Raw genomic sequence first — 19536 nt, 5'->3', positions numbered from 1 at the left:
AAAAAAAAAAAAAAAAAAAAAAAAAAAAGAGCTCTATGACCACACCTCTCCCGCCGTCCACCATCCCGAGAGCCCGGGCTCAAAGGTTCTCACACTCCATCACCTCTGCCCACAGTTGGATGGTCTAATGTAGGAAGATGGGATCTCCAGTGCTATCCTTCACCGCTGTAGCCTCCCTAGCTCTGTTTAGGGCCCCCAGATGTGATTTCGGACACCTCCTGTGTGGCTGGGAACTATTTCGCTTTATATCTTTTCTCAGTAAGAAGCAGAGACTTCTGGTTGATCTGTCTCTATAACCAAGTAACCGGTTATGTAGCCCAGCCTTAGGCGCTGTGGAAATGGTTTCAAGAACCAAGTACTGCTGAAGCCTCTGTCCCTCAGGGGTGAGTACTCAGGAACCTCACAGGGTCCCAGTTCTAGTGGTTACCCTTCCCTGAACCAGGTGACGGTATGGCTCACCAGTGTCGCTGGAGGTGGTGATGCCTGGGTCGCTGTGAGACCTTGGCAGCAGCAGTGGTAGAGGAGGTGTCCTGTGAGAAGGCCGGTGCCCGGGCGGGGTGAGGGAACCTGAGCTATCGCTGAAGCGTCGAGCTGGAGCTCGGGCAGGAGGGGGTGCAGCTGAGCGGCTGCCTCCTCTGGGAACCCGCCTTCTCAGCTCGGGGAAGCAAGGTCCCACCCAGGGCGGCCAGCCCTCCAATCGGTGGCAACTGCGAGCAGCTGTCGGGGCACCCAGCGGGGGTGGGGCTTCAGGGGCAGAGCAGGAATAGGAGCGGGCAGCCCGTGGGGGCCGCCGTGGCAAGGGGCTGTCTTCAAAGGGGCCCCGCAGGCCGCAGTCCAGGCTAAGGCAGTAGCCTGCTCTGCTGCGCTGGATGGAGCGGAAGAGCACATAATCGACAGAGCGCACAGAGCCCTGGAGTTCCAGCAGGCATGAGTCTTCTGATGGGCTAGAGCCCCCAGGGAGGTCGCCAATGGCTGACAATACCAGAGACCCGCTGTCCATGGACACTGTGAGTGGCAAGGGAGCACTAGGTAGGATAGCAGGATAGCTGCCACTCTGACTCCAGCTTTATCTTCAAGCAGACAGATAATCCCAGGGTTCTACGAAGTCACAGTCCTCACCTCCAAACCCTAGCTGAGCTCAGCCTTGTTTTTCCCTCCCTATGGCCCCACCCTGCCATGTCCGTTCAGACCCCACTCTGCTCACCATCTACAATGGAGGCCACCCGCTCACAGACACAGGAGCCATCATGAAGCTGAGGATCAAACAGAGTGGCCTGCAGAAGACACAGGGTCAAAAATCCAGCCCTTTGCACTGGCATGACCACTCCCACGCACTGAAAAGACTGAAGCCCAGAGGTTCTGGACCAGCTTTGTCACTCTCTAAAGTTAGCTGGGTTTGAGACAGGGTTTACTGAGGAACCTAGGCTAGCCTTTAAACTCCTAATCCTGCTGCCTCCACTTCCCAAGTGCTGTGTTTATAGGCATATGCCATTACAGTTGGCTTTGTAGAAGTCACTTATGCACTTATGAGGGCATTAGTTTCCATATCTTTATCTTTTGAGACAAAGTCACTGAAGCCATGATTGGGCATTGCTGGGTTTTTTGTTTGTTTGTTTGTTTGTTTGTTTGTTTTTTGATTTTTCGACCCAGAAACCCTCTGTAGCTTTGGAGCCTGTCCTAGAACTAGCTCTTGTAGACCAGGCTGGTCTCGAACTCAGAGATCTGCCTGCCTCTGGCTCCCCAGCGCTGGGATTACAGGAGTGAACCATCACACACAGCGACACATCTTTATACTAGAGAAATACTAGTTCATCTCCCACCCACCTCAGCAGCTCTAGGGCAGATGACAGCCGACGGGGGGTTGCTATTGAGATCACGAGGACTATTGATATCCTTATCAAACAGCTATCCACAGCTCCCGGCTGCACCGAGCCCTCCTCACCTGGCTGTCTCTTCGTAGCCCCATAACGGCCTCGTAAGAAGGAGGGCAATCAGTAGGGTACAAGGGCACTGGGCTATCCATGGAGCCATTGTAGGTGATGCTGGCAGGATGAGGATAGGATCAGGGCCTGGCAAACAGCTCCTGCTCCACAACTATGCCTCCCCACCACTCCGGGCCCAGCCCCAATCCTCTTCCTCAGGTTCCCCAGCAGGACCTCACCCAGCCTCACCTTTGTGCATCCGTTTCTGAGCTGCAGGTATACTCTGGAGGATAGTAGGGTGGTGGGGGCACAGGAGGGACAAACTCCTCCAAGTCCAGCATGGTGTGGAGGAGAGGAGCTGGAGGCGAAGATGTACAAGCCAAGGGCCCTAGGGGGCCTGAGACTGAGCGTTCAGGGGCCAGCTGCTGGGGAGCAAGTCTGGTTTCAAATTTCTTCCCTTTCTGCTATTTTTATGGCCCTACCTTCTCCAAGATGCAGTTCCAATCCTTCTAAACCACACCCAGTTCCTTCTTCAATCTGTGCCTACTCAGTGCCTCCAGCTCTGGCCTTGCCTACCCACAAATCTCTTTCAGTTTCACATCTGTCCACATCACCTTTTCCCTGCCACCACTGTCCATCCTCTATCCCAGCTCCCACCTAGGGCTGTCTTGACTTCAACCCATCCAACCAGTCTTCTTCATTCCCTTTGGTCCTAAACATCCCTGTAATAAAACTCCTCAGGTGACCCAGAGCCCCAGGCTCAGAACCCAGACCTATAGCTACCACTTTGCAAGTCCAGTTCCACCACGCACGCATTCCATGCTCCCACCGGACCTGTCTGCTTGGGCATCACTCCCTTCTCACCATGTGCACCAGGTCCAGGGAGAAGATCTGGACGCAGCAGACAATAGCAGAGAGGGTACAGATTATTGCGGCACAAATGGTGAGCCCACAGACACTGAAGAGGAGGTTCTGGAGAAGGAAAGACAAGGAGAGGAGAGAAGTACGGGGCTTGGGAGGGGTAAACCCCACGTATGCAAGGAAGAAGGGATTAGGAACGGCATGTTCACCTTGAGGGCCCCGCGGGCTTCATCGCAGGTGGAGTTAGGGGCAACTTTCAGCTCCTGTCCCCACTCTGGACAGGGTCGGTGTAGAGGAATAGGGGGACAGCACACACAGACCTTCCCTTCCTGTATGGGAGTGGGAAGGGCAAGGCAGCCCGGATCAGAGGAAACTCAAGGGTCCCTCTCACTTCCCCTAACCAGTTGGTTCCAGCTCTCCCACCTCAAATCTCACCGTGGAGCATTCTCGGAAGTCCTGAGCCAGCTGGGCGTTCTTACAGGAGAGAACGGAGCCAGCCATGCTAAGCATGACACAGAGCACCGAAAGCAAGGAGAAGAAAGAGATCTGGGGAGAGAGGATGTCACCTCAGGGCCGGGACCTTCCCCAGAACTTCTCCTGTACAGAATAAGCCACCCTCTTTTCCTAACGCACTTTCTGACTGCCTGGCATCAACTGGAAAGCCAGTTCCCCTTCCTGAGGGCATAAAGGGGACATAAAGGGTATCCCCTCTGGGGTTGGGCACCTGCCTCCCAGTGGGCATTGGGCCTTGGCACCTACCACTAGAGTGAATGGACGCTTCCAGGACACAATGCCAACCAACCCGGAGAACGCCAGCTAGGGACAGAGTGGGCACAGGCTCAGCCTGGCAGGGGAAGCACCTGAGTGAGCCCCTGGCCACAGGATGCGCCCAGCCCTACAAGGAGGGAAAGGACCGGAGAGGAAGGAAAGACAAGCTTGTGGGTTTGAAGGGGAGGAGGGGTGGGGCCTGAGAAGCTTCTCCCACCCCACTACTGTGCACTCTTTACCCAACTCACCGAGAACCCAGCCCAAGACGGGCAGGACTTTTTGATGCTCTCGGTGGTGGTGACAGAGGAGGCCACCATGCTGAAGGTTACCACCAGGATGCCCAGGAGCACCTGGGCTAGCCCCAACGTGAGCAGGGCCTGCAGCCAGGGTCGGTGGAGGCGGAGGTGAGTAAGGCCCCGGGTACTGGGCCGGCTGGTCAGCGAGCGGCTGGAGTCACTGGGCGAGGGCATCATGCCTGCCGCCCGGTTGCCCATACCTCCCTCGGTTCCCCTTGATACTTGGGAGCATCTCAGAGGCGCCCAAGGCCCCGTTCTTTATCCTTTCCAGCACCCTTGCTGTAAAGCCTACCTCCTGGCTAGGTCCTCTGGGGCATCCCCCAGGGACACCAGCTGGAGGAAGGCCCAAAGGAGGGGCGTCACGAAGGGACAGTGAGGGGCTCCCACCCCACCACCAGACGGGTACCGTGCCCAGGGCAGCGATGAGGACGCCAGAGCACCGGCTCATTGCATTTCCTTAATGAAGAGAGATGCCGAGAAGGGCTGATCCTAGACTGAAGATAGAGTAGCGTTCCGGAGCCCAGGGAAGGGTGGGGAGGGCAAAGGCGAGAGGGATGCAAGAAAGTCTACAGAAGAGGAGAAAGGTCTGCATGCAGGGACTAGAGGTGCCTTTAGTGATCCAGGGCCGCCTGGTGGGGAGAGGCCTCGGAAACTGGCTTCAGGGTCGCGGCCCCGCTCCCCTCCCCACCACGCTCTGCTCCCTTAGCTCCTCCTGCTGCAGCAGGGCAGGCTCTAGAGGAGGGGGAGGGGGGGTGATGGTGGTGAGGAGGGGTGTGGTGGCCGGTGCAATGCATTCCGGGAGCTGTAGTCCTAAAGCAACCACGGGAGGGGAGGAGATAGGGAGAGGCCCTCCTCCAACCTCAGCCACGCCCTGAAGCCTAGCTCGTTATGGACCATTTCTGTGCCCATTTTCCGCCCTACCCAATACTTCAGGTTCCTGGGATGCAGAGTTCTCAGCAGGGGTGGCTGACTGCCCATCATTTAAGGAAAGTGGTGGCAAATAGACTGGGCTGGGGCTCCCCACATCTCGGGCCTCCTACCACCCCACCCAGTTTGTCAAGGACACTCTCCTGCAGAACACTCTGCTTCACTCCAGTACCCCCTCCCCCATCCCCCCACAACACTCTGTCAAATGGCCTGATCTCCAGTAAAGATCCAGGAAATGGTGAGTTTTAGTCATACTTTTTTTTCTTTTTAATTTAAATAACGGAAGAGACATCCTTGGCACAGCAGAGGGAATCTGGGTTTGGGGTATGTGAGAGGTGGCAGCAGTGTCGCCAGATGGGGGATAAAGGCAAGTGATGACTGAGTCACAGTGGGCTCCCCAAACCTCCAAGTCAGGTTTAGATTCATGGCTGTGGAATTAAGAGCCCCATAGAAGTTATTAAGTAGCAATGCCTCCCCGAACCCCTGAGACTCCAGGGAGAGGGCCAGGGCGTCCCAGGGGACATCATGGGGCCCTGAAGGCATTTTCAGCAGCCCCGGCGGCTGCATTGGCAGCAGCAGTCCGAACCGCAGGGTTGGAGAAGACACCAGCAGCAAACTCCTGCTGGGCTTTCTGAAAGCTGGCACCTGTTCGGCGGTACAAGGAGTGGATCTGCAAGAAGATGGCAGACACATCACAACATAGGCAAGTCTCTCCCACCCCACCCCAAGCTGACACCACCACTCCCGGGTCTACTGCTCTTGCCTTTCCTTCCCGGATGACACTCCCTCAAAACACATAAATTCCTCCCTCCCCGCCCCAAAGTCCATTAGTTGAGAACCCGCCCCTCCGCTTGCCCTGCCCTGGTTCCTTCTTAATGTTCCACTCTGCACCCCTGGGGACCCGTGCTCTCACCCCCTCGCCCCCACTCCCGCCATGTCCCTCACTCCCTAGAGACCCGTGCTCTCACCCACTGGCCACCACTCCCGCCATGTCCCTCACCCGCTTCAGCATCACAATCCCCAGCACAGCGATGCCAGTGAAGAGCAGGGCGACCAGCAGCATGAGCACAGCCACGGCTGGGTTGGTGCCCACCGCCACAATCGCGAACACCCAGCCACTGTGGGGAAGAGGTGTTGGTGAGGAGGGCTGTTTGGCAGGTGTTGGCAGGGGCTGTTTTCCCAGTCTTCACTGGGTATGCTGTGAATACGTAACACACCCATCAGTGGTCACCAATATGGCGGCCTTCCACGAACCAGTCCCACTCCATTTACTCTCGTCACACTTATCTCTGAAGCGTTAGCTCCTAGCTCTCCTGGCGTCCTCACTCAGAATAGGATCTTCTCACTTCAGGGTGCTCCCTTCTCTCAACTGTGGTGACATGGACGTCCCCAGGAAGACTTCTTCAGCTGCTCCTGTCTAGAGCTCCCTGGGCTCTCTAGCCAAGTATCTTGACTTGTTAAATCAGCCTCTTTGGGAAAAGCCCACATGTCCCCTACTGGACAACTCTACCTCGTAACTGAATTGCCTAGAGTGGGAGGAAGAGAAGAGGGAGGAGAGGTGGCAACTCACACACCTGAAGCCCCACCCTGGGATGCCAATGGCCTGGAGGACAAAGAACACATCCTGGACGAAGAAAATGAAGAAAAAAACGAAGAAATTGAATGAACTATCACTCCTGCAAAGAGAAAAAAAGTGTGGGGGAATTAAGACTGGGGTTGGAGAAGCAGCTATGGGACCCCCTGCAGATCCCCACCTGGCCCTCACATACCTGAAAGCCTTATACATAGGGCGGTACCAGCAGACAAAGGAGCAGGGGGTGAAGAGGAGGAGCCAGAGCATGGACAGCCCAAAGCCGGACCCACTGCTGGTATCCACACAGAACCTGGCCAGGCAGGCCAGGAAATTCAGGACAAGAGCCAAAGTGCTGCCTGAGGGGCAGAGGGACAGGATGAGGGGCTGTCTGGAATGCAGTGAAGCCCGCCACAAATGCCTTCCCAGTGTGGCAACAGCATGAAAGGATGGCACCCCATGCCCTAGAGAATGAACCCCACAGATCAGGCATGATCTCCTTGAAAAAAATTTGCAGTAATTCAGAATGCATTTATGTGTGGTGACAGAGGAAGGGTGGGCTAAGAACACACACACCATGAGAGAGAGTAACCCTAAAGGGCCTCGCTTTCAGAGTGTACTCTGGGGCATTCACATTATCTGCAATGTCTCCCAAAAAGACTTCTCACACTCACACAACCAGAGGTAGTACATGGTGGACACTGTCTTCTGAAATTCTTGTGGGATCTCCATGGAGATGTCCTGGAAAAAGCAAGGCTGGACTGGGCAAACAGATGGTAGGGGAGGCCAGTTGTTCTGTCGAGCTGTAAGGCAAAAGCAGGAGGAAGATCTCACAAATGAGTGTAAATCAGCAAGGGATACTCTCCCCTCCTCCCTCCACTCCTGTCTTCTCAATTATGGATCCAAAGAAACAAAAAGTGGAAAGCAGGAGGCATGGCAGAGTGCACCTATTATCCCACACTGAGGAGGCTGGGCAGGAGGACAGGAAGTTCCAGCTCAGCCTGGTCTACACAGACCCTTCCAAGACAAAACAAAGAACAGAAAAAGAGGAGTAAGCAAACAGTTACTATCTGCAATATTTGCGGATCGTGTCAAAAACTCTGCATAGGTGAATTTATTCAACCCTTACGATTTCCTACTTTGTAAAATAAGAACATTTTAGAAAACAGGAAACTGGCTGGGGTGGTGGCGCACGCCTTTAGTCCCAGCACTCAGGAGGCAGAGGCAGGCGGATCTCTATGAGTTCGAGGCCAGCCTGGTCTACAGAACGAGTTCCAGGGAAGGCTCCAAATCTACAGAGAAAAAACCCTTTTTGAAAAAGAAAAAAAGCAAGAAACTTCAGTGGTGTGATTTTTTTGCTGTTGGTGATGGTTTTTTGAGTGCTGGGATTAAAGGCGTGCACCAAAACTGCCTGGCTCAGTGGTGGGATTTCTGAGACCACCAGCCCAGGGCTGGAGTGATGACTCTGGCAAAGGTGCAGTGTTTGGTTCCCAGCACCCACATGAGGGTTTACAACAGCCTGTAACTCCAGCTCTAGGGGGGTCTGCTGTTCTCTTCTAGCCTCCATGGACACAGCACAGATATGGATGCATTTGCATACATGCAGGTAAAACAATCAAATGCACAAAAATAAAAATATTATAAATCTTTAAAAAACAAACCCAGAGCCAGGCGATGGTGGCACACGCCTTTAATCCCAGCGCTCGGGAGGCAGAGGCAGGCGGATCTCTGTGAGTTCGAGACCAGCCTGGTCTACAGAGCTAGTTCCAGGACAGGCTCCAAAGCCACAGAGAAACCCTGTCTGTCTCGAAAAAACAAAAAAACAAAACAAAACAAAACAAAAACAAACCCATTATTTAACTGCATAAGATCCCATGGTTAAGGGCTGGAGAGATGGCTCAGCGGTTAAGAGCATTGCCTGCTCTTCCAAAGGTCCTGAGTTCAATTCCCAGCAACCACATGGTGGCTCACAACCATCTGGAATGAAGTCTAGTGCCCTCTTCTGGCCTGTAGACATACACACAGACAGAATATTGTATACATAATAAATAAATAAATATTTAAAAAAAAAAAAAAAAGATCCCATGGTTAAGAAGCAGTGCCAACTCTAACTAAACTCAGTTTTAATACCTGACTGATGAACATATGATTTAAGATGTTTTCGCAGATCCTTCCAAACTATCAAGCGTTCTTTCTCACCTACCAAGACCTATTTAATACCTGTGCCACCCAGGCCAACATGCTGCAGCTCTCGCTCCCGGCGGTCCAACTCCTCTGCCTTCCGGTTGAGCTCCTCCTGCTTCTTGATCAGCTCCGCAGTGGCAGCTGAAGCAGAAGCCTATAACAACAGGAGCAGAGACAGTTGTGAGCTGCAGACCGGCGCCGGCTGCTTTCCTTACCAGCTGCACCCCCACTTACCTGAGTGCTGTAGGAGCCATAGTTCTTGGGCTCTGTAGGGCTGAGCTTCCTTGAGGACTGTACAGTGGGAGCTGAGGGTGGCGGCAAAGGGGCTGGGGCTGGGGCAGGAGGCTCATAGGCTGGCGGGGGCTGTAGGAAACAAGCCTCAGAGGTCAGCTGGTAACACCGAGATCTCGTCTGCGTGCCTTATCAGCCACATCAGCAGCTCCTCTCCGACAGTCAGGAACCTCCTTGCTGTTTGCTTTTTTTTTTTTTTTCCAAGACAACAGGCACTTGGGCTAGTCTAGAACTTGCAATCCTCCTGCCTTAGTCTAAGCACTGGGTAGTCCTGTGTCATGTGCCCAATAGGAAGCTACTTTGTGTGAGTTTAAGTTGGACACCTCTTTCAGGACCTGTAGCAGTCCTGGCCGCGCCTCTTATCCAATGCTTCAGTAATACATGAAGCATTTATCCACATATTGTCTCCTTAACTTTTTCTTTAAAGATTTATTTATTTCATGTGTATTTCTGTTTTGCCTGCATGTATGTGTGAGGGTGTCGGATCCCCTGGAACTGAAGTTACAGACAGTTGCGAGCTGCCATGAGGGTGCTGGGAAGTGAACCTGGGATTCTCTGGAAGAGCAGCCAATGCTCTCATCTGCTGAGCCATCTCTCCAGTCCCTCCTTAACTTTTTAAAATAACATTTACTCATGTGTGTGCGCTCTCGAATCATGGTGTGGCTGTGGAGGTCAGAGGAGAACTTGTGGGAGCTTGCTCTGTTCTCCATCATACTGGTCCTGGGACTGAACTCAGGCTGAGCCTTTAGCACCTGAGCTACCCGGCTTTTCCCCACTCCCTGAGACAGGGTCTCATTCATCCCACTCTGGTCTCCAACTTGCTACTAGCCAAGGATGACCTGGACTTTGACTACTCCTGCCTGTACCTCCCAAGTGTCTCCATCCTGTTTATGTAGTGCTGTGGGCTGGGGATTAAGCCCTCTCCAACCGAGCTACAGCCCCGTGCTCCCCTTAACTCCTCTACTCTCAAATGTCTACTAGTCCACCTCATCGTCTGCACTCTGATTGCAGACCTAAGCAGGTTTCTCAACCCTGACAAGCCCCAACCTCGATTCTCTTCAAGTAAGCCTTTCCACAGACCGAAGGTCCTCCCTGGACTGACTTTCCTAACTCCAAACTAGATGACTCCGTTGCCCTGGGTAGGCTTGCCCTGATTGTATGTTGTCTCTCAGAGAGCTAAAATACACAGCACTTAAAGCCCCAATACGCACAGACGGAGCTTCTCACACATTTCCCTTCCCCTGCTCTTCTGTGTTCCTTCTAATTGCTCACCTCTCGGTTCTCAAAAGGGTTGTACACATCAAGCGTGGCATACTGCTGGCTGGGTCGGTGCTGGATCACAGCTGGGTCCTGAGAGCAGAGACTTGGGTTCAGGGGGCATTCGATGCCAAGGGAATTCCTAGGAACTTTCCCAAACTGCTGGTAGCTAAGTACTGAGACTCGGTGACACGCCGTTATTCCCAACATTTGCCTTCAACTCCATCACCCTATATTGCTAGAACCCACTCATTACAAGGGCAGAGCCCGCTTCCCATTAGCCCCCCAGTGCTCACTGGCCTGGAGCTACCGTAACCTCCACGTAGACACTCCTTCCCTAGGTCAAATGTCACGAATGGGAATAGCAGTCCGACCCCACAGATTGGGGGAAAGACTGCCCAAAGGAGGCCGGCGCAAGTCACCTGAAAGGGATTGTCAAGCTCGCCGGAGTCGGGGAACCGGTTCCCGCCGTCTCTGTTCTGAGCCATGTTTTTGAGGCCGGCCGCCCCTGCCCTCCACGCCCCTGCCGCGGGAGTACGGCGCCGACGGCCCTGAGAACTCCCTCGGTGCGCTCGGTCTACCCGCTTCTCTGTGTTCCAATTGGTCAAAGCAACCGGAAGAGTCGCTAGGATTCCCGCAGCAGCAACAAACTGCGCTTGCGCCTCAGCAAAAAAACTTAAGCGGGAAGCACCTCACGTGATAACCCTGAACCAGTCTCCGCAGTCTAGCGCCGCACTTCCTCCACGTGACTGCTAGCAGGAAAGAACTTCTCATCCCAGGTGACCTCACGTAAAGGAACGGAACACAGATGGGAAGTTTTTGCACTGGACAGTGATTGGAGACTGTTTTCTTTTTTTGTTTTTCGAAACAAGGTTTCTCGGTAGCTTTGGAGCCTGTCCTGGAACTAGCTCTTGTAGACCAGGCTGGCCTCACAGAGATCTGCCTTTCTCTGTGCTGGAATTAAAGGCGTGGGCTACCACCGCCTGCGGAAGGCTGTTTTCTATATGGGTTTCTGGCTCTACTAGAGGGGACAGCCTCATGGCTACCGTCACATGCCCACTTATTTACAGGGTCAAAGCTATTTCCCAACAGTAACTACTCCAGATCACACAACTTCTACCTGATTGTATCTGTTTTAATCTTTACTACCTTCGAAAAGAAAGTGCATTTAAATTCATAGTCTTGGCTCTAATTTGGGAAGGCAAAGATCTGCCTTTGTACCCAAATTCAGAATAGCTACCAATCGTTTCATCCCTTTACCCCAATACCCTTGACCCTCAAATCCCAGGGATGGGGTCAGATGAAGCATTTATTTCACAAAGACTGTACAAAATCCCTTATAAAACATGGGGTAGACACCACCTGGTTACCTCACTCTGCCCTACATCAACTCCACATGAGAGGCAGATGCGGTTGGAAGTGTAAAGAGCAGTATATACAAGGCAGGAGTTGAGGTGACAGGTACAAGTTCTGTCATATATACACTATTTCACATATTTACAGGTATAAAGGAGCCAAGGGCAGGAGAGGGCTGAGTTCTGGCTCTGTTCTCTTGTATAAAAAAGCACCAGTGTCCTGGACTGGACACCCACTGCTACACAAGAAGCAGGAGGGTCCAAAGCCTCATTGTCACCGACTGATATCCCGACTGGAGTCCCACAACTTGGTGTTGGGTGGCTCAGTCCGAAGGCAGGCGAAGAAAGGGTGCTGGAGGGCTTCACCTAAGGTCAGCCGCTTAGCAGGTTCATACTCTAGCATGCTTTCAATCAGATCGAAGAGCTGGTGGTGTTCCTCTGCCTCTGAGGTCAGATATCGCTGGTGGAGGGCAGGAAGAAGGTAAAGTGGGCTGCCTGACAAACTTTTATTATCTTCCTTTCCATTCTCCTTGTGAGATAAGATCTCCACAGAGACCAGCTGTTCTGCAACTATGCACTGCAGCTGTCTCAGCACCCCAAGTGCTGGAATTGTAAGCCTGTGCCACCATCCCTAGCTCTCTGCCTCCCTCACAGCCCTACCTTTCCTTTTGGGAAAAAGAACCAAGACTCGGTTTGCATGCGATTTGAATGCTACCTCACCACAATCACACTGTGACCAACCTACATACCTACTAGCACAGTGTTGTTCAAAGTTTTACTGTATATCCTCGTCAACTCCAAGAGTCTTCTGGAGTTCCACATTAAAGCATAAGCTCTTCAAAGCTGGCTTATTCTTTTCTGTCTGACCTAAAGAATCCAGGACATGGCTATGGCTTGTGGATGTCTCAAAGTTAGGCTATCTAACCTCCTCTCTTCTCTGTCCATTGTTGACCAAATTTTCTTTCAGTTTTCCATACTCCCTGTCCTAACCTCCTGCTTATAAAGTGCATTCCAGGGGCAGACCACCCTAAGAAGGAAGCAACCTTTGGAGTGTGGACAACATATACCCCTCTCCGGGCTCACCCGTAGTGGTTTGCAGTTCTCACGCACGTAGCGCCCAGCTGATGTGTTCTCATCCCAATCCAGGCGACCCCGATAAAAATATTTCTGTTTTCTAGAGGGGAAGGGGAAGTTGTTGCATCAGAAGGTTCCCCTTTTATAAAATGCTTTCCCTTGTCTAACCATGTGAAAGAAAGTGGGGGCTCGGGGGCATCAACGAGAGAAGAAAATGATGTGCAACAGATAAACTCCATGGAGAGAAAAGGGCAGCCCCTCCTGCTCAAGGTTCACCTTGTTTTTCGGATCATCCGAGAAGGGATAGGACCCAAGATCCTTTCCATCATGGCTAGATGCTCTCTGTTGTCATGGGTCTGGGAAACAAAGATAGATCTAATTATGGCACTAGGAAGGAATGATGGGGACTAGTTGCCAGACGGGCAATGTGGAGGGCTGTGTAAGTATGTCCTCAGCAGATCAAGAAAATGGGCAGAGGAATGCCAGGTGGCCCAGTAATATCCCCACCACTTACCTGGAAGAGGGTGAAGCCAACGTAGTACTCAAAGATGATACAGCCTATGCTCCACACATCACAAGGCTGTGCCCAGCCCAACTCTGTGTGGTGAGGAGCAAGAGGTATTAAGATGCTTAGGACACTCTACCCTTACATCACCTCACACACTGGGCAGCCCTGAGCTCCCTTACCAAGGATGACCTCTGGGGCCCGGTAATGGCGAGTGGAGACAATGGTGCTATGGTGTTCATGGTCAAAGGTGGCACTGCCGAAGTCTACCACCCGCACAGCTGTGCTCTTCACACTGCGCTCATCTCGCTTCTAGGAGCAAAGCAGATGGGAATGAATCTCTGTCAGACTGAGATTCACAAACTAAGGAGCTTTTGAGTCTGAAAAATGTAGCCTTTCCCATATACCCAGGGAGATCTGGCTCCTGGTATTTCGTTATTGTATGTTGAAACAGGATTTCACTATGTGCCATGTCAGGCTTTGAACCTGCAGCAATCCTCGTGCCTCAGAGCCTCCCAAGTGCTGGGACTACCGGCTTGTGCCACCACACCAGCTCTTACAGCAGTACTTTTAAGAATAGGAAAGGAAGAAGACTAAAGAAATAATTATGAAATAATATGGAAGTCTCTAAGTCCTCAACGACTAAAGTGTCTGGTGTGTTTTGGAAATCTGTAATTTGTAGCAGAAAGTAAGGAGTGGGCTAGAGAGTTGGCTCAGTGGGTAAGAGCACTGGCTGCTCTTCCAGAGGTCCTGAGTTCAATTCCCAGCAACCACATGGCAGCTCACAACCATTTATAATGAGATTCGGTGCCCTCTTTTGGCCGGCATGTCTACCTGCAGGCAGAACACTATACATAATAAATAAAATCTACCAAAAAACCAAAACAAACAACAAAAACCAAAAACCAGTGAGGAGGCCCTTTAGCACTGAGACTCAAGCTGTCCGGCAAGTTGTTCTCCTACACAGAAATGCGCATCTGAAAGAGAGAGCACGGCCTCTTCCATCCTATCAGAAAACGTTCCAAATTGTCTTTCAATTTAAGTCTCCTTAAACTGTTCCCTTTACATTTATTGGGGTACACTGGTTTTACCCAGCTGAAGCCAGACAGGGAGAAATTGGTCAAAGGGAGAACACAGCTAACCAAAAGCCAACTGGCCCAGTTGCCTGCCCCTTTGGACAGAGGGTGGCCCTTGTCCATCTTACCTTCTCTAGGTTGTAGGTGAGTTCGTAGTCTGAATTCACAAAGAGAATATTTTCGGGTTTGAGGTCCGTGTGTGTCAACTTGTTATCATGGAGGACTGCAGGGGAGAAGGCTAGATCAGGCTTGATCCAGGTGGCTAGTGCTAACTGCAGCAGCTGACCCCTGACTGAGTACCAAGGATAAAGCTGGAGGCAGGCCCAGACTCCACTGGGATTACTTTCTGCTCTGCAACTAAATGATCTGCCTGGCTTGAGCTTTACCCTGAGTAATGTAAATATACAGTTCACCTGATGGGAAGCAGTGCGTGCTACAAGTGGGAGTGTTTATTTGGTCTTGACTTTGATCTATGTTAAGTATCAGACATTCTGCAAACTCAATTCATTAAAACTGCATCACTGCCGGGCGGTGGCAGCGCATGCCTTTAATCCCAGCACTTGGGAGGCAGAGAGAGGCGGATCTCTATGAGTTTGAGGCCAGCCTGGTTCAACAGCTAGTTCTAGGACAGGCTCCAAAGTTACAGAGAAATCCTGTCTTGAAAAACCGAAACCAAACCAAAAAAAAAAAAAAAAACAACCAACCAAACAAACAAACCCAAACTATATCACTGTGAAGACGCAGAGGAACAATTACTCTGCATTCCGAGGCTGGTACCTAAGATGAATTTGTCAGTCTTCTCCGTGTGCTTTGTGTGAGTGAAGAGCGCCATGACACAAACCTAAGACTCCAACAAGAGGACTTCTGTGCTTTTGTGCTGCTGTCCAGCACTTCTCCAAGAAAGAAGGGAGGAAAAGACACTAAGGGCTGTACTGTGAGTGTGGAGTGAGAGCAACCAGTGATGGGAAAGGCATCAGTCAAGAAGTTACGTCAGGAGAGATGTCAGACAGTCGCGGGTGTGCAGGTACGCTGACTGGTTAGGGGCTTGCCTAGCACACAAGTATACAGACCAAGTCTGATAGAAGGAAGCGCTGCCCCAGAGTCCGCCTCAGCCCACCCCACTCACACTTGACGGCCTGGCAGAGCTGGAAGGCCATGTGGCGCACTTGGTGGATGGGGTAGGGCAGGTAGTTGTTGTCTTTGAGGAAATCGAAGGTGCTAAGGCCCAGAAGCTCAAAGGAGATACACATGTGGCCATGGTAGTCAAACCAGTCAAACATCTGGACACAGAGGCTGAGAAAAGATAGGGGAAGTTGGATATCTAATATGATCCCAATAGCCCACCACCCCACCAAAAGGAAGGACTGCGAGGTTGTTGATTCCAATTGTATAAAAACATGCCAGTTAATATCACTAACAAAGGCTAGGAATGTCGCTCACTTGGTAGAGCGCCTACTTGGCATGCACAAGACCCAAGGTTCCACCTGCAGCATTATATTTAACAGTTATGTTGACATGAACCTGCAATTTCAGCCCTGGGGAGATGGAGGCAGGAGAATCATAAGATCAAGGTCATCCTCAACTGCATAGTGAGTTTGAGGTCTGCCTGCACATTTTTAAGTGATGCCTTGTCACTTAAAAAAACAAAACAAAAACCTCTACCTGCCAAACTCCCAAACATATTTTTATATAATTTTAAGTAGTTCAAAACTTCTTGGCTGGATTGGGGCTGAAATTCAGAAGACAGCACTTGCCTATTATGCAAGAACTCATGATCAATCCCAACCCTCAAGGAAAAAAAACCTATTTTTTAAGCGAGGTGTGGTGATGCACTCCTGCAGTCAAGAGCACTCAGGAACTCAGAGGCAGGAGGATCACCATGAATTTGAAGACAGCTTGGGGTATGTAGTAAGACCCTGTGTCAAATAAACAAATGAGCTCCCCCACCCCTATTTGTTGAAGAGCTATTAACACCAAATTCCAAACAATCTGGATTCTCAGTTAAGTCTGGATCTCACTGTAGCCCAGTCTGACCTAGAAATTCATATATAGCCCACCCTGGTCTCAAATTAATATGCCACTGTATCCCAGCTCTAATGCCAGATATTTCCTATCAGCACTGCACTGCCCAAGGTTACATTTACTGTTTGGTTAAATCATATATAAATGATATAGTCCAGCATGCACAGAAGTTTAATACTCGATACCGCATAAAACTAGGTGTGGTGGTACACTTGTATAATCCCAGGTGAAGGCAAGAGGATTAAGAATCAAAGTTATCCTTGCCTTTGGCTACAAAACTGAGTAGAAGCTAGCCTGGGCTACAATGAGATACTGCCCAAAAAAACCAAACAAAACAACCAAGCCTTTGCATCACAAGTTTATGCAATGCTTAGTCTATGAACTGTGTGGACCACATAGATGCCCATAGTCTCAACAAAGGTCTAGAGAGCCCGCTACTCTTCAGTTAGCACTCAGGACCACTAAGGGTCTGCTACTCCAGCCCACTGCATTTAAAAATGTTATTTGTAATTAGGTGTGAGTTATGGGCACGAGACTGCAGATTTCTGAGGAAGCCAGAGATGCTAGATTTCCTTAGATCTATGTTTTGTTTTGTTTTTTGAGACAGGGCTTCTTTGCATGGCCTTGGCTGTCCTGGAACTCACTCTGTAGGCCAGGCTGGCTGTGAACTGAGATCTGCCAGCCTTTGCCTTTGCTGGGATTAAATCCTGTGCCACCACTGCCTGGCTCCTGTAAATTATTGTGAGTTTCTATATGGGTACTGGAAAGTAAACTCCAGTCCTATCCAACGACAGCATACACTCTTAACTACTGAGAGACCTCTCTATCACTAGTCTCAAACATCTGAGTCTCCTGCCTCAGTTTCCTGAACAAATTTTGTGTCTGTATGTTGTATTGGGGTTTGAATTTAGGACTCTGTAAGATAGTTGGCTGGCACTCCATCCCTGGGTTACATCTCCAGCACCTTTTTCATTTGTGGGAAAAGGTCTTACTAAATTCTCAGGCTTGCTCTGTAGCCCAGCCAGGCTTTACGCTCCCAATCTGTCTTTTCATCTCTCCCAAGTGGCTAGGATCATCAATAGAGATGTTCATCACTGCCGGGGGCATGCCCAGATTGCAGAGCAATCTAAATGTGATAAAGACAAGCGGGGGGATTAAAGAATGTCACAGGCCCATCCTACTGGACTCCTACTCTTATATGATCAAAAATTGAATGGGTTGGGTGTGGTGGCACACGTCTTTAATCTCAGCACTCAGGAGGCAGAGGCAGGAGGATTTCTGCAAGCTCAAGACCAGCCTATTCTGTAAGGAGGTTAGAGGCCAGCAAGAATCACACAGAAAAACCATGTCAGAAAGAAAGAAAAAAAGGAAAGAAAAGAAAAAAAGAAGAATGGACATGAAGGTCTATATTCTCCTGCCTGCCTAGCCCTGTCTGGAGTCTTCCTTCCTTCCTTCCGGAGGTGGAGCCCTTAGCTCCACACACACGCCTTTGCTTGCTTACTTCTTGCTGTCGGGGTCTTTCTCATTGATCTTCTCTAGCACGTTGATCTCTAGTCGGGCTGCTTCCTTGTACTTCTCCACATTCTTAATGATCTTCAGGGCCACTCTTGCTCCGCCCCTGTAGGTCAACGGGGGAGGGGGGGCATTTGTTGGGTTCAAGAACATCTCAGACTGACTGGGTCAGTGTAAATACTAAGAAATTCTGTTCTGTCTAAGCTACCAACAATTTGACGCCCTCATAATCTTCCATGCCTAACAGATGTGGAGCAAGCAGCAGGCCAGCGGTTACCTGCGATGGTCCACACACTGCACCACGCGGCCAAAGGTCCCTTCTCCTAAGGTGCTTACAATTTCATCTGAAACGAAAGAAAGCAGGGTCGGGGAGAGGGAGGGAGAAAAGGGGGAATGAGATGAGCTGGAAGGAAATAGGGCACAGCAGCCTGGGGTGAGGAGATGAAGGAAGGGGGAACAGACACAGATGGCTGCAGGGGAAGAAAACCCTTGTGTGACTCCCACCACCTTTAACCCAGGGGCCATGAGAGCTGGTAGCGGACAACAGTCAATTCTCAACAGCAACTCAAACCACCCAGATGAGCAACACCACTGAGAAAAGGCAAAAGAGGCTGTGACTTGGGTTGGCATGGGACGTTAGGATGACTATGGAACCATTACAGGCTATAGGATTGTTACGATTTGGCTTGTACATCGCTCTTGTAGCCAGTCCCCGACGTGGTAGATGAGGTGGCCCTCAGCGTCGTCCTCTACACTCTTGGCTCTCCGGCTGCTGGGCTGCTGTCGGGGGGTGGGGGGGATCGGAGCAAGCCAGGTGTCGGATCGGGGGCCGAAGGGAGTCGGGGTGGGTGGTGGAGGGGTCACCGGTCACAGGCGCCCAGCCAGGGGGGACAGACGATGATGGGGGACAGTGGAAGGGAACACGTCAGATGCGATAAGGCGGATTGGTGTGAGAAGAGAGAGCGGCGCATAATCCCAAGTCCCCAAACCCAAATCAGGATAGGGAGAAGGCACGGGTAGAGCAGAAAATGTTGATGATGTTACCAGGTTACCCATAACCCCATGCTCTATGAAGCACCCTTCTAGGCAGATGCAGTCTTCCCCTGCCCCCCAACCCAAACTCGCCTGAGGGGCCACAGAGCCCAGGGCTTGGGAGATAAAGGCCTTAAAAAACCAAGGCCCTCATAAAAAATAGAGGCCTCTGGGCAGAGTAGCTGCTCCCAACACAAGCTCAACTTATCACTTAGGGCATAAATGTCTCATGCCCTTCTCTCTCCAAAGTAAATCTGGGGCCCCTTGAGAGTCGGAGAGCTCCCAAGAGGATAGGCACACTCAATACCCACTCCAATGCTCATGCTTCAAAGCATGAGTGAGAATAAGGGGACTTTTTAATTACCAGGGTCCCTGAGGGACTGAAAAAGAATGGAGAGAGTAAAGGTCCGGGCTGGCACTCACTGAAGATGAGCGGCTGAATGTGCGGCTCCGTCTCCTCCGCCGTCTGTGCTTCCTCCGGCTGCTGCGCTGGCTTCGGTAACTGCTGTTCTCCCGATGGTACTCATAGGAATGCTGAAAGTCTGTGTCATAGTAGGCCTCTGCTCGATCCCGGCTATAGTCATTGCGTCTGTAGCTGCTGCAGTACCGACGATCATTAACCCGCCGATCAGATGAGTGATCGTCATAGCTGCTGTTGGATAACAAACACCCGTAAGGTCCAGGCCACATTTCCTGTCACACCATGCGGCAAGGTCCTATCTTAAGAAAAGAAGAACCGCTGGGCGATGGTGGCGCATGCCTTTAATCCCAGCACTCGGGAGGCAGAGGCAGGCGGACCTCTGTGAGTTCGAGACCACCCTGGTCTACAGAGCTAGTTCCAGGACAGGCTCCAAAAAAGCCACAGAGAAACCCTGTCTCAAAAA

General features: G+C 51.3%; 2 protein-coding genes across 12 annotated transcripts in view; both read right to left on the bottom strand.

Moving 5' to 3' along the window:
- The window catches only part of Fam189b (family with sequence similarity 189 member B), a 6037-nt gene extending 1431 nt beyond the window's left edge, over positions 1 to 4606 (bottom strand). For 2 of the 5 annotated variants that reach the window (XM_005367145.2, XM_026789252.1), the window contains exons 1-9: positions 3800 to 4605; positions 3543 to 3599; positions 3219 to 3329; positions 2993 to 3112; positions 2787 to 2894; positions 2172 to 2347; positions 1943 to 2042; positions 1205 to 1274; positions 460 to 1005 (exon numbers count right to left, since the gene is read on the bottom strand). In XM_005367145.2, coding sequence (XP_005367202.1) covers positions 460 to 1005; positions 1205 to 1274; positions 1943 to 2042; positions 2172 to 2347; positions 2787 to 2894; positions 2993 to 3112; positions 3219 to 3329; positions 3543 to 3599; positions 3800 to 4045 — 1534 coding nt within the window. In that variant the 5' untranslated portion in view covers positions 4046 to 4605. Of the gene's footprint in view, positions 1 to 459; positions 1006 to 1204; positions 1275 to 1942; positions 2043 to 2171; positions 2348 to 2786; positions 2895 to 2992; positions 3113 to 3218; positions 3330 to 3542; positions 3600 to 3799 lie in introns of all 5 variants that reach the window. The other 3 variants (XM_005367146.2, XM_005367147.2, XM_013353826.2) reach the window with 3 other exon arrangements.
- Positions 4607 to 4785: 179 nt separating this feature from the next.
- Positions 4786 to 19536, bottom strand: part of LOC101992459 (dual specificity protein kinase CLK2) — an 18976-nt gene continuing 4225 nt past the window's right edge. Inside the window, exons 3-20 of one of the 7 annotated variants that reach the window (XM_013353802.2) lie at positions 19076 to 19304; positions 18313 to 18400; positions 17898 to 17964; positions 17610 to 17726; positions 15213 to 15379; positions 14215 to 14309; positions 13193 to 13322; positions 13020 to 13102; positions 12782 to 12861; positions 12515 to 12605; positions 10092 to 10169; positions 8763 to 8891; positions 8565 to 8682; positions 7019 to 7147; positions 6544 to 6703; positions 6349 to 6450; positions 5775 to 5892; positions 4786 to 5444 (exon numbers count right to left, since the gene is read on the bottom strand). In XM_013353802.2, coding sequence (XP_013209256.1) covers positions 5298 to 5444; positions 5775 to 5892; positions 6349 to 6450; positions 6544 to 6703; positions 7019 to 7147; positions 8565 to 8682; positions 8763 to 8891; positions 10092 to 10169; positions 12515 to 12605; positions 12782 to 12861; positions 13020 to 13102; positions 13193 to 13322; positions 14215 to 14309; positions 15213 to 15379; positions 17610 to 17726; positions 17898 to 17964; positions 18313 to 18400; positions 19076 to 19304 — 2128 coding nt within the window. In that variant the 3' untranslated portion in view covers positions 4786 to 5297. Of the gene's footprint in view, positions 5445 to 5774; positions 5893 to 6348; positions 6451 to 6543; positions 6704 to 7018; positions 7148 to 8564; positions 8683 to 8762; positions 8892 to 10091; positions 10170 to 10498; positions 10837 to 11367; positions 11892 to 12514; positions 12606 to 12781; positions 12862 to 13019; positions 13103 to 13192; positions 13323 to 14214; positions 14310 to 15212; positions 15380 to 17609; positions 17727 to 17897; positions 17965 to 18312; positions 18401 to 19075; positions 19305 to 19536 lie in introns of those variants that run through there. The other 6 variants (XM_005367138.3, XM_005367139.3, XM_013353800.2 and 3 more) reach the window with 6 other exon arrangements.

Source organism: Microtus ochrogaster, unplaced genomic scaffold (genome assembly GCF_000317375.1).
Source record: "Microtus ochrogaster isolate Prairie Vole_2 unplaced genomic scaffold, MicOch1.0 UNK16, whole genome shotgun sequence".
Taxonomy (NCBI): Eukaryota; Metazoa; Chordata; class Mammalia; order Rodentia; family Cricetidae; genus Microtus; species Microtus ochrogaster.
The sequence above is the reverse complement of the archived record's forward strand: the minus strand, read 5'-3'. Positions and strand labels throughout refer to the sequence as shown.